Source organism: Electrona antarctica (genome assembly GCF_951216825.1).
Source record: "Electrona antarctica genome assembly, chromosome: 20".
Classification (NCBI taxonomy): Eukaryota; Metazoa; Chordata; class Actinopteri; order Myctophiformes; family Myctophidae; genus Electrona; species Electrona antarctica.
Genome location: NC_136801.1, coordinates 18,211,521 through 18,228,085, shown reverse-complemented (window position 1 = coordinate 18,228,085; position 16,565 = coordinate 18,211,521). Strand labels below are relative to the sequence as shown.

General features: G+C 41.4%; 1 protein-coding gene across 1 annotated transcript in view; it reads left to right on the top strand.

Moving 5' to 3' along the window:
* Positions 1–16,565, top strand: part of LOC306912890 (cadherin-18) — a gene marked incomplete at both ends in the record, with an annotated part of 114,942 nt that overhangs the window by 54,970 nt on the left and 43,407 nt on the right. Inside the window, 4 exons of the mRNA XM_079489344.1 lie at positions 1,592–1,759; positions 3,089–3,276; positions 4,223–4,476; positions 12,608–12,750. Of these exons, the coding sequence (XP_079345470.1) occupies positions 1,592–1,759; positions 3,089–3,276; positions 4,223–4,476; positions 12,608–12,750 (753 nt within the window). The remainder of the gene's footprint in view (positions 1–1,591; positions 1,760–3,088; positions 3,277–4,222; positions 4,477–12,607; positions 12,751–16,565) is intronic.

Below are 16,565 nucleotides of genomic sequence, written 5' to 3'. Positions count from 1 at the left end.
GCTCATGCATAGAAGCAGCATGAGGTCAGTCCGCTGCCCTCCCCAGGTTGGCAGAGGAAGTGTAGCACCTAGGATTACATTATATAATTGACACTGGGTGAAAAAATGGGAAAATCGTGGGATAAAAACTTCTCTATCCATCTATCTGTCTGAATCAGCCGCTCAGCTGGTGACTTGCTCGCTGGAGCTCGATCGGTGATGCCTTTCAGACGGCGCGCATCCATCTCAGAAAGTTCCGCTTTCAGAAGAACATATCGGCGGTCCTTGGCACAATGCAATGAAGCAGGGTGGTAGAGATTAGATTGTACAGCTCCACCCCATAGAATAGGGACATTTGGATGTAATTCCTTTCCATTGAACTGAAATCTCATCATTACTGTTGTTTGGTGCAATGCACACTGTAACCGTCAGTGAGGATCCGATATTGTGCTAGGCGATCAAGACATGATTCTTCTTCTTTTCGTGTCTTTGAATCATGTGGTTAGGTGACAGTTTCCCATTTCTTTACACAGTCTTTTGCATTGTTGTTGAACTCTGCAAGATCTTTTAAGCTGCACGGGTTGGGTAGTAGAGGGCAGCATCGTATGGTCCTCTTCTCCAAATTCACAAATGGTTGGGCTGGTTTTGTAGCCCCATCTGGCCATAGAAGCTTTTAATCGCCCCGTTCCTGTTCTCAGGTGGTTGAGTGTCTTCCCCTGGACCCGTGGTGCTTCTGAGCCAAAAGGGAGGTCTTCAGAAGGGGGGATTCTCCCATGTCAATAGGAGGGGGGTCATTCTCAAGCTTTGTTGTCCATAGTTGGAGTCTGGTTTCTTCCGGAGATGTTGCAAGGGGCTGGACATGGCTGAGGATTGAGGAAGGATGTTTGATCCAAACAGCAGCAATGACACCTTCTGAAAGTGTCATTGAGCACATAATAATTAACTGCTTCCTGGTCACTCACAATTGTAGGTTGAGTATAGGCCAACTAGGAGTTGTATGTTCATTTCTGTATTTGTTGTGTTTGTACAATCATGTTCAGATGGTTAATTTCACTTAAATGTATTGAATGTTCATTAATGTGCATTGTCCCATACAAATACTGTAGGCAAGGCTATTGTATCTGTATAACAACAAGGGAATTCATTGTGCATTGCACAGAACATCAAGCAAAGGAAACACAATTATACAATGACATTGGAATGCATAAAACTAAATATATATAATAAAAAATAACAGATGATTAAAGTGCATAAGAGGAATAAAGTAAAACAGTCAAAGGCAAAGGCAGCGGCATATAAATAAGTAAACATGTACTTCAGTAGCCTCCTGTCACAGTGCCTTTAAGCAAAGACACTAAACACCTCCCCATCTGCTTAGACATTGATAAATTGGCACCCATGGCTAAACTATTATTAGCTTGTAGATCAATCGGCTATTTATTTATTTTAATCGTAAGAGGCAAAACGTTTGAAATAATCCTGATATCGATTTGAAGTCATATGACCCGTCCCTACCTGCTAAAACAAATTGAATGTGTGATTGTACCTCATTTGGCTTGTAAATGCTTGTCAGTGTGTAATGTTACATTTTCCTTCTCCATGGCGCTTTCAGGGATCATCAGAACGGCCTTATCGAACATGGACCGGGAGGCGAGGGAGCACTATGCTGTGGTCATCCAAGCCAAAGACATGGCCGGCCAGGTGGGAGGACTATCGGGCTCCACCACCATCAACATCACACTGTCCGATGTCAACGACAACCCCCCCAAGTTCCCCCAAAGTACGTATACTGTCCTGAGATAGAAATTATAAAGAGCTCATTTTGTCGCTGTCAAGCAGAAACCTTGTATCTCCGACGTATTTCTTAGTAGTATGACATTGTCAGGCGATACAGAGTGACCTATTTTTATATATTTTTTCCATTTCCTGAAAAGTGGACATATAGCCTTCTGTACAATTATTCTGCCGTGACAGTGACAATATATTTAACATTTTGGAACAATGTCACGTCAAATTCTAGTCAATAAAGCTACTCATTTTGTCAACTGTATAGACTTAAGCTGCAACGTATCCAAATTTAAAACACCAGCTTTTTTGCGTTATTCATTCTGTAAGAATCCTCTCATTATTGTGTCTCCTCTGCATCGTCAGAGTAGAAAACGTTTGAGCCGAGACAAGCAATTAAGTTCCCTCACAAAGGCTTTTCAACTGTGCTGCTGGTTTTCTTTCTTGGTAGAAGTTGTAGACTAATTAACACCTAGCTGGGACCTCATGTGAATAACACAATTAAGATGCTGGTAGAAAAGAAAATGAGATATAACCTTGTGCCAGGTTTTGAGAAGCATTTCTGAGCATGTACAGTATTTTGTGCCAGCAATTTATTAGGAATACTTCCCGTCTATAAAGTCAAAATCCTCATTCTGTTTTGGAAAGTCTTATCCTGTCTATCTGTGTTAATAATACATGCTAACTATGTAATTATAAATTCATGGTAGCTTGTCTCTGAAAGTACCTATAATCAATTCCAGTCACTCATAGCTATGAATTGTTCACTTTGTGCCACAGCGAAAACTATTACTGAACCATCAACATTTTCTGAATGATTATGTGACTCAGTGTTTTATAGACTCCATTTGAGTGCTATCAAATCCAGTTTAGTATTTAATGTCAATTTCAGAATTGTGGCATATTTTTTAATGACTTTCCCCAAGGGAACAGAGGTTAACCGGGTCTAAATGCTTAGCTTATATCATTAGCTCGATCAGTCAGTAAAAGTGTGGAGGCATTTGGCTAAATTCATAACTTCATGCATACTACCCGTACTGTGGAATGCTTTGCACCATTAATCCTGTGAAGTTAAATCTTCCCACCCACTGATGCCATCAGTTGGACACTTATTTTCTACAAACAATTTTCAGTTAATGCCATTTAAATTGGAACATTCTGTACAAAAAGTAAGAACATATATTTAAATTGCTGTTTCATATGCATAATATAACACTAAACAACCATAAGACTCTCTCGTGGACGGTCGCTTTCACTGCTGGCTGGGTGGTTGAAATGCTCCTTTTAAAATCAGCATCACTCCCACTTCAATGTTCTTCCACAGAAAATTACCAGCTTTACGTCCCAGAATCAGCACAAGAGGGGAAACCGGTGGGGAAAATCAAAGCTAATGATGAGGACGTGGGTGTCAACGCCGACATCAAGTACAGCATCATCAACTCGGAGGGCGCCAACACATTTTCTATATACACAGATAGGGACACCGGAGAGGGAATCATCAGCCTGAAAAAGGTAATTAAACTGCTCCTTAGAAGCGGGAAGTCATTCTCGCTGAGACAAGTCCAAAGCATTCATTGCCTGACATTTTGTCTAGAAGCCATGTAGGCATCTTATTTCATTAGTGTTTGGGTCCTTTTTTCTTTTCTTTTTACCTTTTTCAGTTGGTGAAAGCTGATTCACCAACTGTAGGTTATCATCTTTTCTTTTTCCAATGACTAACTTTGTCTCAATCATCTGTACGTCTCCATATACGTGGCTATCAGCCTTCAGGCCTGTGCAATGGAGTTTTTAAGTGGAGTGCAGTGTGCGCAATACTGGCCCCACCCTTTAAGCCCAAGGTTCATCTGCCATGGCCGAGAAAGCTGGGACAGTAGGTTTTAAGTTTCCCTCTCCTAGGCAGGCTGCTGACAAGAGTAAAGAGGTCTGTCTCCCCTGCTATTTTCCCATAGCTGGGGCAGTGGTTGACAGCCACCAGGGCGTATCCGCACACCGGCCTGCGTCTCTGGGGCCCACTGCTGCTCCGAGATCCCCTGCAGTTTAGCCTGGGACCGTGAAGTCCCATGTATGTCTACAGTACAGTACAGTACAGTACAGTACAGTACAGTACAGTACAGTACAGTACAGTACAGTACAGTACAGTACAGTACAGTACAGTACGAGTACAGTACATAGTACGAGTACAGTACAGAATACAGTACGAGTACAGTACAGTATGAGGTTTTTTTTATCTCAGAAAAAGTCATGAATGTAAGTGTTTTTTTGTAAACTTAATCAACTTAGTCTATCCTGGTTGAAACCTGATGTTGGGGATGACTTGGGTTCAGGTGTAAGAACTTAAGAAGGTGTTCGCTTGGAGTAATGCAGTACCCAATGTCCTTAACCCCACTTTGCACTCTTGCATTGCAAAACAACCTCAAAAACCAAAGGTCTATACTGATTGACTGCCATTCCTCGACAGCCACTGAACTATGAGAGGAAGAAGACCTACATGCTCCACATCGAGGGTACAAACATGCATGTAGACCCTCGCTTCACCTATCTCGGAGCATTCAAAGACACTGCCAGCCTGAAAATCACAGTGGGCGATGTAGACGAACCGCCCGTCTTCACTATGGATTACTACATCTTCGATGTTTATGAAAACGCTCCCATGGGAACGGAAGTGGGTGCCGTGACGGCTCGTGACCCCGACGGCAGGAACAGCCCCGTCAGGTGAGGCGGTCCCCCACACACACGCACACACATCTACCAGAGAAAGCATACAAGACAAGGCAGGAACTGTCCAGGAGATGTCTAAGCTGGCACACAGTAACACCTAATAGATCTAGTCCATAGCGTTAGGAGGACGTCTCCTTAACGCTATGGTAGCCTACTTTCAACTTCCTGCGCAGAAAAGAAAATATTTTACCGGGAGTTAAAATCTGGTCAATGGGATTTTTCTATTGACGAGATCTGTAGAGAGTGCAGTGGAAACATACTTTATATAAACACACTTTGTATAAAATGTGCATTTTATACGTGTGGTGGGGGGGCTCAGAGTGCGTCCACTAGGTAAAGTAGGCTTTAAACTCCCAAAAACTGTCTTTGCATTGGTGGCAAAAGTGTTTTATATTTTTGCAGTACTTTTGTAATTCCTTTCAAACCACTGCTTTGCTGAAAAGTGTGAATGCTAATGTGATAGCTGTACTGTAAGTGGAAGGGCAATCACTGCTCACCCTCACAGGTGAAGCTAGCATCCAGTAACAATGTGGCTCTGCTGTTTAAGCACAGTGGTACTCAAATGCTTTACTTAAGTAAAAGTATCAATACTGCAATATAGAAGTACTCAGTTACAAGTAAAAGTCCGGAATTCAAAATATGCTTAAAGTACCAAAAGTAGAAGTTTTCAAATATAAACAAATATTCTGAAAATAGCAGATCTACAGTACAAGCTCACAATGCGTCGTATCGCGACGCATTGTGTAGATCGGCTATTTTCGAATGGCTGAAATGTATATAGGGCTGAATTCAAGTGTTTAATGTATGTTTTGTAATAATAATCGAAGTAACTAGTAACTAAAGTTTTCAAATTAATGTAGTAGAGTAAAAGTACAATATTTGCCTCTGAGATGTAGTGAAGTAAAAGTATTGGAAAGTAAAGTAGGCTACAAATACATCAAAAATGTACTTATGTACAGTACTTCAGTAAACATACTTAGTTACTTTCCACCACTGCCAGTAACAATGTGGCTGTGCTGTTTGAGCATCATCCATTTGCATCGCCAGGGTCAGTTCCTTTAGCCTGGCTAATAAGCCAGACTCAAATCACACTCAGCAACGGCTGATTCGGTCTGGCTTATTAGCCAGGCTACAGTTCCTTTGCCCAATTTTCTACCAAAACGGTATGCACGCATTGCGGGATCTTTTGGATAAAAGCAGCCAACAACATGGTTTGTAATGATGCCATTATCATTCAGAAAGGCACAAAATGCTTGAGACAGAACCGTTTTGTAGTTGAAAGACTGTGAAATGAGGGATCTCAACATTGAAAATAGATATAATGCCTTGCATAGAAACGACACTGAAATATATCCTCTGGTTTCCTGCCATAATTTGACACAATAATTCACATGTTCAATTTATGAAGGAAGTACTGTAACTTGTGACACACACTACACAGCCATCACAAACCCATGGTATCAAAGACGGAGAAGATGCAGGTAATATCTAAGAAGCAGCTTTATGGCAAAACACAACCGGCCTATCATGGCCGAATGTAAATAATAACCACGGTCCTATTGTTGATCGCGCGCGCGCGCACACACACACACACACACACACACACACACACACACACACACACACACACACACACACACACACACACACACACACACACACACACACACACACACACACACACACACACACACACACACACACACACACACACACTTTTACCTACTGTAATCAAGCTGCTAATTATGTATGAGTACTCATCAAATACCCTCATGGTAGAGAAAATTAATGCACAGTGAAAACATCTGTAGAAAGGCCATTCATAATTTCATATTAGCTTTAGGCTGGAAGCTAATCCCATGTTTTTTCACCGTGCCGTCACCTGTATCACAAAGTGCTCTCCAGTCCCTCTGCTTCTTTCCCTGGGATTAATTTTAATTCCCACTGTATCACACCTATTACATGATGGGGTAGCTGCAATCTTGTAACTCCTCACAAGATGATGATTTTCTCATACATCAATAAGTTTCAATTTTCTGGTGCTATTACATGTTATAGGATCATAGTCCAGAGCCCTGCCACTTCGCTACAGAGCCTGGGGATTTCCTTAACAGCAGTTTTAGTGCGGCATAGAGACACTTACATGTATTATGGTCATGTCTCAGTGTGCCACATTTGAACATGAACACCATATTTCATCACATAGAGCGTGTTCATTGAACACGCTCTATGTGATGAATTATGTTTTGAAGATGGGCAAGAGGAGGGATGGTTTAAAATTCTATCTTTGATCACAATAAGAATTAAAAGACCAATGCGTAAGATTTGCTGTAAAAAGTGGGGGACATGCATCTCCATGAGAAAGGGCCTCTACTTTCCTGGTGGAATGCTTTGTCCATTTCCTTCATGTGCATCAATCGCAGTGTTCCCCACAGAGGGGGATGAATGACGGGGATGCTTGGTTAACATCTATTTGAACCCAGGGAAGAGAGAGAAAAAAAAGGACAATTCTTTACAATATAGCTGCTGTGCATAGAGCCTATTACATACTAGCTTGTAATTACGGCCTGATTAGTTTCCCCCAGCGCACTAAAATCCAGAGGCTACTGCATATTATTGATAACGATCTTGCAGTTTTTTATGAAGCAAAAATAAATAAAAGTACAGTAAGGATCTTCTTCTATGTTGCCAACCCATTCTTAGTATGCATGGCAGATATTGTACTATTTCTTTGATCCGTGTGCTGCTTTCATGTTAAGCCTCCAGAGTAACAGCGCAACACTGTCAGTCCCCCCATGAAAATGTGACAACACAAGCAACCCACTATGCTAATTCTTACACTTGACAAAGTGGCTGCTTGGTACCTAAACTTTGTCTTACTCTTTGCTCTTCCAGCTGAAATAGCTTTGCTGTGCTCTTTTATCCCCGGCATTTAATAAACCATGACAGAATTTCTGCTGTGCGTCGCCCGCTACACGCTCTGTAAGAAACAGTTCATTATGTCAAATGAGAGCAATCCTATACTGTATTATCCCTTCCATTCCCCACACCACCGTTTCCCTTCTCACATTTTCCATGTCAATGAGCATTTGTTGACTTATAAATTACTCAGGGGAATAAAGGCTGGATTAAAGGTGTAAACGGGTCATTAAAAGATAAATTAGGACATACACACAGTCAATGTTGATTTCACGCTTCCACTCCTGAGCCAAATTTAGATTTCATTCCCCTTGCGGGCATTTCATCTTGTTTTAACCCATTAAGATCTGAAGCCGATTCTGTTTCTGAAAAACGTATGTTGCTTCATCAGTCGTGCTCAAACTTTTTCATGTCATGTCATGGTCCACCCAAAATTATATGTATTTTAGTACAGTGGGAATAAGGAGGTATTATGCACACCCTGGAAATGTACTTCTAATCAGTGTTTCCTGATTGGAAAAAATGTGCTGAAAAAAGGAGCTATGTTAAAAAGTTGACAAAATGTCCCATCTACGACTTGAGATTGTTGCATGCGTGTTCGTTTCGTGCACACGCCACACGACCTGTATTGTGATTGTTTATTTAAGCTACGCATCGCGCGCCCCTCATGAGCAGACCTGGAGCAGACCTGTCGCTGATCCAGGCGACAACGCCTGGACCCTAAGGCTGCATGCCAGTCTTTCATCCACCCTTGACCGATTGGCATGCATAGCATCCACACTACTCCTGACAGAGCAGTGCAGTGCTAGTGGTGCCACTCTGTTCTGAGCAAACTGGAGTTGACCAAGTTCTTGCTTTGATGCACTAGACCAGATAACAGGACAGCAGTCCAGGTTTGACAGAACTAGAGATTGTATGCCTAGATGAATTGTTGTGTTAGTTAGCAGATGACCATCCTTGTAATGGCATAGATGCCATTACTCATTCTCACCACTGTGTTATTAATCGGAGAGGACCCATGGCAGTGTTTTATCAATAGTGACAACCTGCTCAATAGTAGAACCCTGCAAAGAGAGGCTTACTTTCTGATCTGTCCTTTGTGTAGTAGATCAGGGGTTTTCACCATCCTGACTAAGAGCATCCTGGGGACCACCACTATTGTGTGGTGGGTCCATCATAGACCCACCTGACACAATAGTGGTGGGGGTTCATGATGCACCATTCCATGGGTGAAGATTCTTCCTTTTTTTTCCTTCTTTTTTTCGTTGTTACTTCCTTGTTACTCACTACTCACCAACACAGGCTACATTTGTGAGCTGGGGAGAAACCTTTTCAAAGGCACAACACGTTTGTACAGCACAACATTTGTTGGATACAGCCACATTTAAACTATTTAAATATTTGTCCCTGGACCAAACGGGACACCCCAAGTCCTCTCTCAAAATATATATATATATTTTTTAATAATTTTTATCCCACGATTTTGCAACCCATTTTTTCTACAGGGACCTACCACATGTCAGACAAGGTCAGAGAGAGAAGGATGAGGCTGGCAGAGCACTGTGTCAGGCACCCAGAACTGGTGGGGAGAAAACTGACACTGTGGGAGCCGACCCAAGTTGATCAACTGCACTGCATTTATATAATTTAATATTTTACTCATTATAGTTGGTTGAAATGGGTTGATTTAGGCTAGTTAAGTTTATTTTCATCAGGTCACAGCTTTGTTTAATTGTTGTAATGTTTGTGTTATTTCATTTTTTCACTTCACCGCATCACAGTCACACAAAGCTTTTGACTCTATTCAACTAAACTTCAACTAAGCTGCATTTCCATCAGGCCTTACTGGGTCAGTTGGAATGTCAAGTTAGTTGACGTGTTCAAAGTTTGTAAACAGAAGAACATGTTCTGTGCAGTGATGGGGTCTATACCCCACACTGATGTGAGGCTAGTTACACAACTGTTGCAAATCAAGCAGCAGATCGAGAGAGGAGAGAGAGAGAATAGGCCTACATAGAGACATTCTTTGCCACCATGCCAGTCATGAACCAATACAGCCACCCTGTCACAATAACTCACAACAAACCTCAGGAACCACAACACAACACAACACACATAACCTACTGTTTATCAGTCTTCAATTGAAAATTAACATTTGGAATTGATGTTTTAAAGCCTCTAGCTCAAACCAAAAGGAAATAGAAAAAAGTGTATTGAAGTGATTAAGAGCCACACAACATAATAGTACACCAGCTTGAATCACACATACACACAGCATACAACACAGCAGCAGCAAAGGAGCAAAAAACCTTACCTACCTTGAGCCATCTTGACTTCATCGTTTGTGTAAGTGATCAAACAGGTCAAAGATTGGAACCCATCTCTCTGAGCTCTCCAGCGCTCCCTCTAGTCATCTCCATCCTCCATACATCTGGCTAGCTGGCCAGTACTTTCCTCCCAGTATCAATGGCACCGACCTCCTGGCTGCCATCTTCTCACTCAGCCTTGGATGTTTAGTACTGCACATAGCATTCTGGTGTAGTGCAATGGTCAGTGATTTAGGGCAGGCTCTATGGTCCAGCATTCACAGCATGTCACAGGAGAATGGACTCAGGGCTGAGAAGAAGCTGAGTTTAGGGGTCTGGGGTCATCACCCTGGCTCGTGTACCTGTGGAGCAGGTTGAGAGAGACACCATAAGCTTTGAGTATATATACGTACGGTAAGTAGAAAGAAAGAAAGAGCTCAACAATACTGTACCTGTCACAACTTACTAGCAACAGCAGACAAACATAGCCTGTATTGCATCCTTCCGGTTACAACATATACAGTTGCCTAGTAGTATACAGTATACTATATACGTGTAGCCTATTATATCCTGTTACAACATACACAGCCTAGTATACGTAGGTAAATTAAATACGTAATGTTATAGTTTTATATCGGATAAATAATACTTAGGAAGGAAGCTGTGGGGACTTTGGACATGCCTGGACTAGGGTATGCCTTGAAATAAATTGAGATAAAAATCTAGATGTACAATTCAGGTTGTAACACTAATCATTGGTAAACAGTTAAGAATGACATTTTCATACAAGAATTTGGTGCTGTGAGCCCAAACAAAACATTGTATCCGTATATTTATTCTATAAATGTATATAGGACGTGCATGCACACGGCACCTTTGTTTGTTAATCCCCCCCTACACACACACACCCACGCACATACAATACTACTACGATTAAATGAATATGCATTTTTTTCACGATGACAGAATCTAAGATCCTCTGTTAAAAAAATATGTTTTTTATGTATGCTAATTATGCTGAGGAAACGAGGAAACTGCACCATGGAAATAGATTAAATTGAATCACAAACATGGACTTAGACTCCTAGATCACTTTACGTCACCATTCTGAGATTCAATAGCTTTCACATGGAACAGTGTTGCGTGTTGGAGTTGTGCAGCTAACATTGGAGATTCAGGCCATTCAGGCACCCTAGACACTGGCGAGAACACATGCTGTGTTGAGAGAAAATTGCTTTAAAATGTGAATTGCTTTAAAATGTGAGCAATCAAGAAAATCAGACACAGCATGCTTATAAAATGTCATAAAACATACCTCTATACTTTTCACAGGAGAAAACCACTCACTCATAAATGCAACAGGAGAACATGCAAAACAATGTGTGGAGTTTGACTTGTTGCATGTTCTCACTGTGTATAGTGGTGTAGTGAGGACCCAAAAGCAGGACAACCAGGCAGGTAGTGTCAAAAACCCATGGTTGGGTGTTTTATTATAAGTGAACAGATAACACAACATGACACCAAACAATGAGCCAACAGGGACTGACTGGGGAACAAGACTAATATACACAAGAGGGCTGATTACACATGAGAAACACCTGGTGAAGAACGTAGAACCAGGAAAACTAGAACATGAACAACACACAGAACTGCAAGACCTAGACAAGACTGTGCAGGGACACACAGGGACTACAAATGTCACGCCCCCAAATGAGACAGCGGCCCCACTTCAGGTGGGGCCGCTGTCTCATTTGGGGACTGTGGTTAGCCTACTTTTAAAATAATACCAAATGAACTGAAGACTATATTGATTTGAATCAAATCAATATATTTTCCAAATGTATGGAGTGTATTTGTCAACATAATTATTATCTTCTTGTTTTCTCAATAGAGGACGTGTTTCAAATTTTTTACCACTTGAATAGGTTACCCATAATGTTAACAGAGCAGAGAGGAGACGGCAGATAGACAAAGTAGATGCATTTCAGTGACGTCACTGTCTTTACTAGGCTACGAGCGCTGACTTTGAAGAGTGGAATTCTATTTTGACGGGGCTTATATGTTCTACCTACCGCGGAGCTCCGACGGTACATGATACATTAAAACGTGTGTGTTTTAATAGTATTAACTTGGCTGAATGTAATTGAGGAAATAATTTTCAACTACCTGGTGAATTCTCCAGGTTTGTATTAATAATTAGTCTTGCAAGATGCTGTTTGGATAATTTCCCCAAAATAAATAGCCTATAAAACTAAACACAAATGTATCTGGGTATTGAAAACCTCAAGGGATACAACCGTGACGTATATACCATGCGACCACTTTAACTTGATATTTACGATGCTATCAGTTTTTACACACTGATGGGGTATATTATAGTACATTGTGGGTTGTATATTGAGATGGCAGTTATGTGACATTAAAAAGGACAAATCAAACAAATGGGACACTTTATTAGAACAAATCGCTACAGCCTCAGTAATCAACCAGTGAAATGACGGTATTTTATGATGCCTCTCATAGGGATTGCATTGACAGCTGCAGTACACCGTTCTAACGGACCTGAAGTGGGGCCGCTGTCTCATTTGGGGGTGTCAAATTTGTAGTCCCCGACAGGGACAAAGATTTTTTTGTCAGCTTGTATATTATCTGCAATTTTTGAATAGCCAAAGTCTAAAAATCTAAAATTACAGAAATTAACCCTAGCATCCCTATTCTGGAGCGAACATCCATTGAAATGTCCCCCTTGTATTTGGACCGCCAAGATGACCACATGCAGCCCTGCTTCGGGAAATCACCTCGTCGTTTGGATGACCTTTGTCATTATACGACGGGTCACTCTCTCACCGGACATCTCCTTTTGTAACAAATCTCTGATCTTCTGTTTCCTCTATGGACAGGTATTACATGGACGATGAAGGGAGTGCAGAGGAGGACAGGTACTTCACTGTCGACGAGGACAGTGGCATGATCCGGACCAGCCAGTCCCTGGATAGGGAGGCCACGCCGTGGCACAACATCACTGTGACCGCCTCGGAGGTTGGTAGGTACCCACCAGCTGCTCTCTATGAACCCAGTATTTTACAAGCGTAAATGTGTATAACATTGTTCAGATTTCAGATTAGAGATGTACCGATAACACTTCTTTCCTTCGCGATACCGATCCCATAACTTGCGTATCGGTCGATACCGAGTACCGATCCGATACCAGTGTGTAATTAAAAAAATGATCAAAGTGGGGTCCATGGACTCTCTGGGTTCCTTGAAGGGGTTCCAAAAGGACCCTTCCAGGTCTGAAGTGTGTACAAATGGAACAAAATTACAGGTCCATTTGGTTCCATATGTAACCAGAATTGAGTTTGGGTTTCCTTGCCAGATTTCACATTTTGTTACTGCTATTAATGTTGCAACCTTGAATTTTAAAAGGTTTTTATACGTCTAGTGTGTGTGGTTACATTTTTTTTGTAGAGTTTCTCTGTTGAACAACACATAGCGGTATCAATAAGCCTTTGTTTGCTACAGAGCTTTATGTATTTACCCAGAACCCACCAGCTGAGAGTGAGTCTGAAAGCAGCATTTGGCCAGTAGCTCTCAAACATCTTCATGTCAAGGACCCACATTATGTACAGTATATTGATTTAGACATGGACCCCCATCTGAAATGATTTTGTGTTGTTAAAATGTTTCAAAAGATATTACAAATGCTTACATTTTTTCAAGATTCTTTTGAAAATAGCAGATCTACAAGCTCTCATTGTGCATGCGTTGTGAGCTTGTAGATCAGCTATTTTCAAGTAGCCGATAGATAACAATTCACTCAACTCACGATTCGAATCACGATAGGCCTACTTATAGGCCGATTTCTTTCACGAAAGACAAAGACAAAAAAGACAGTAAAAAAAAAAAAAAAAAGTATAATTTCTCTTACACAAATCCAGTATTTTGACATTACAAAATCCATTATATTGCTCATGGACTGAGATGATGTAATTCATTCATTCATGAATTCATTCATTCATTCATTCATTCATCCTTCCTTCCATCCATCCATCCATCCATCCATGCATGCATGCATCCATCCATCCATCCATCCATCCATCCATCCATCCATCCATTCATTCATTCATTCATCCATCCATCCATCCATCCATCCATCCATCCATGAATTCATTCATTCATCCATCCATCCATCCATCCATCCATCCATCCATCCATCCATCCATCCATCCATCCATCCATCCATCCATCCATCCACCCATCCATCCATCCATCCATCCATCCATCCATCAGATGGGTTGAATGTATTTTTCTCCCTCCATAACTTCATAAGCCTTATCACTTAAGTGATAAGGCTGGGTTTTATAGGGTTAATTAACCTCATAGCTACAGTAGATGAGCTATGATGAGGGTCAAATAATTTTCCCTCGTTGTGGACTGATGTTATCAAACCATTAGCCTTTCCCCTTCCCTTTCTGTCAAAATAATGATTTGCTAATTGTTTTGGCATACACGGATGTCCTCTAAGTGGAGGCAACATGCGTTGCTTTTTCTGCTAACTTCATGCCGAGGCAGCAGGCATTCATGAGCTCGTAATGTTGACATGAATTAAAGGCTTGTGTTTGAAGTCAGACGGCATTTAGTGGCATGTTGCCACACATGTTTTGTTTTCCCGACAGATTGATCACTTCGCTGGTTGCATGGAATGCTGCTACTGTTAAAGCGGTGTTGTTGTTTAACAAGGCTAGATGGAATGACAGCAGTGAAGAAGTAGTCACATGTTTTACTTAAAGGAGTGGAGTGCCGTGATTTTTGTATTCTTTCCAGTTGGCAGTTTTTCATGGCTTTATGAGGTGACAGTACTTAGACCCCTTGGTACAGTATGTGCAATTATTTAGGGTTTATTCCTGGAGGCTGAAACCTTGACAGTCAAACGTGCCACAGAAAAAAAAAACAGTGATATAGTGACATCACAATATCATCCCCACCCCTAACCCCTCCCCCTTTATCATACAACAACAGCGGTGGGTGCGGCTTCAGTTCAGGTGGATCACCACCCATCACCACCCACCAGACAGACCAGGCATACTTAATGAACTGGTGGGCGTGTCCACATAAAAATTACATTTTAACAAATACTGTACACGTTTTTGAAAAACCTCTTCCTCCTTATATAATAAATAATACCTGATGATCATGTTTTAGGATGAAATATGGCACCGGCACGACATCTTTAAGTATCAATACTGCAAAGATATTCTCTGTTACAAGTAAAAGTACAAATGTATCCGCATCAAAACATACTTTTACCAAAACTTTACAAAGAGCTTGTAGATCTGCTGTTTTACAACAACAAGTTTTACAACAACACCAAGACAAGATGAAGCATTTCAAAGCGCAAAGCGTCTGGAAGTTATGAGTGAACAGTGATGATTGAGGGATTTAATATTGTGAGTGCTAAACCTGTGATGGCTTTATCGTTCATTTCAGAAAGTATTGGTGAGGGAAGGCCAATAATGTAAAAGCAATTTGGGTAAAAAGTTATTAGTAAACAGAGACAAATTGGACAATAAAACAGAACAGGTTTAATAATGCTTTTGTACAATAACAGCCTTTGTACAAGGTGCATAATAGACAATGCAATAATAGACAATACAGATAACATGAAGTCTTTATACAGACTGAGCTTTGGTTTATTGTTGGTCTAATTTTGATTGAGCACAGCTGTAACCCTGCCAGCGTGCATTGACATTGGGACATACAGTACATCCTGTATTGTGCATGGCCCGAGATGAACTGTGAACAGTGGAATTGAGAAAACATACTGTACTGTACAGTGTCGTACTGTGGCAGTATCAGTATACATCAACATAGGCTACTGTACGGTGTAACAGTGGTGAAATAGTACATAATAGCCCATGGGGTCAGATTCGGAGAGATAAAGTATGACCATAAAATTGGTGGCATAGTGCAACGTCAATATGAACAAAACGTATAGAAAGTTTTGATTGCTACTGTATATGGCCCTGCAGAGCACAGTTGCAACTCACATGGAGCAATTGTTCTCCACACTGGTCCCTGCATGGGAACGGAAATTACATATATTTTACAGGATTAACATACAGAACTTGAGAAATCGGTGATCACATAAATCAAAGAAGTGGAATCTTTTGAATGGTATCTCAAGCATCAACTTGGAACCATACTACATTTTTTGCCTGTCAACCATCATAACACAAACCTGCACATGCAACACACGTACGCACGCACGCACGCACGCACGCACGCACCCACGCACGCACGCACCCTATCTGCACCCCCAGGAAAATATATCTCAAGTGAGGAAGGCAGCAAGCGCACTTATAGGTTGATGTCCTAGTTTTAATTTAATTTGACAGTGTTCAAATGACATCATTATGCCTTTTTACAGTAATCAAATCAAACCCCGTTAATTTATAATGCACATTTAAAAATACAAGGTATGTGATGTAGGCAGGGGCTAGTCCATTAAGAGCTTTGTACACAAATAAAAGGGTCTTAAATTTGATTCTGAACCGCACTGGCAACCAGTGGAGGGAGGCCAGGACGGGGGTAATGTGGTCTCTCTTCTTCTTGGTATCGGTCAAGAGCCTGGCTGCTGCTGGGCAGCGGTGGCCTAACGGTTTGCGGAGCGGTCTTGATACCGGAAGGTCGCCAGTTCGAATCCCCGGACCGGCATGTTAAAATTACCACCGCTGAAGTGCCCTTGAGCAAGGCATTGAACCCCAACCATGAAATGTTCTATGAGCAGGGCGTGGCTGTAAACAAGCATCTCGAGCTTAGTCCACTTACCCTGGGTAAACAAAGAACTTTACTTTGCTT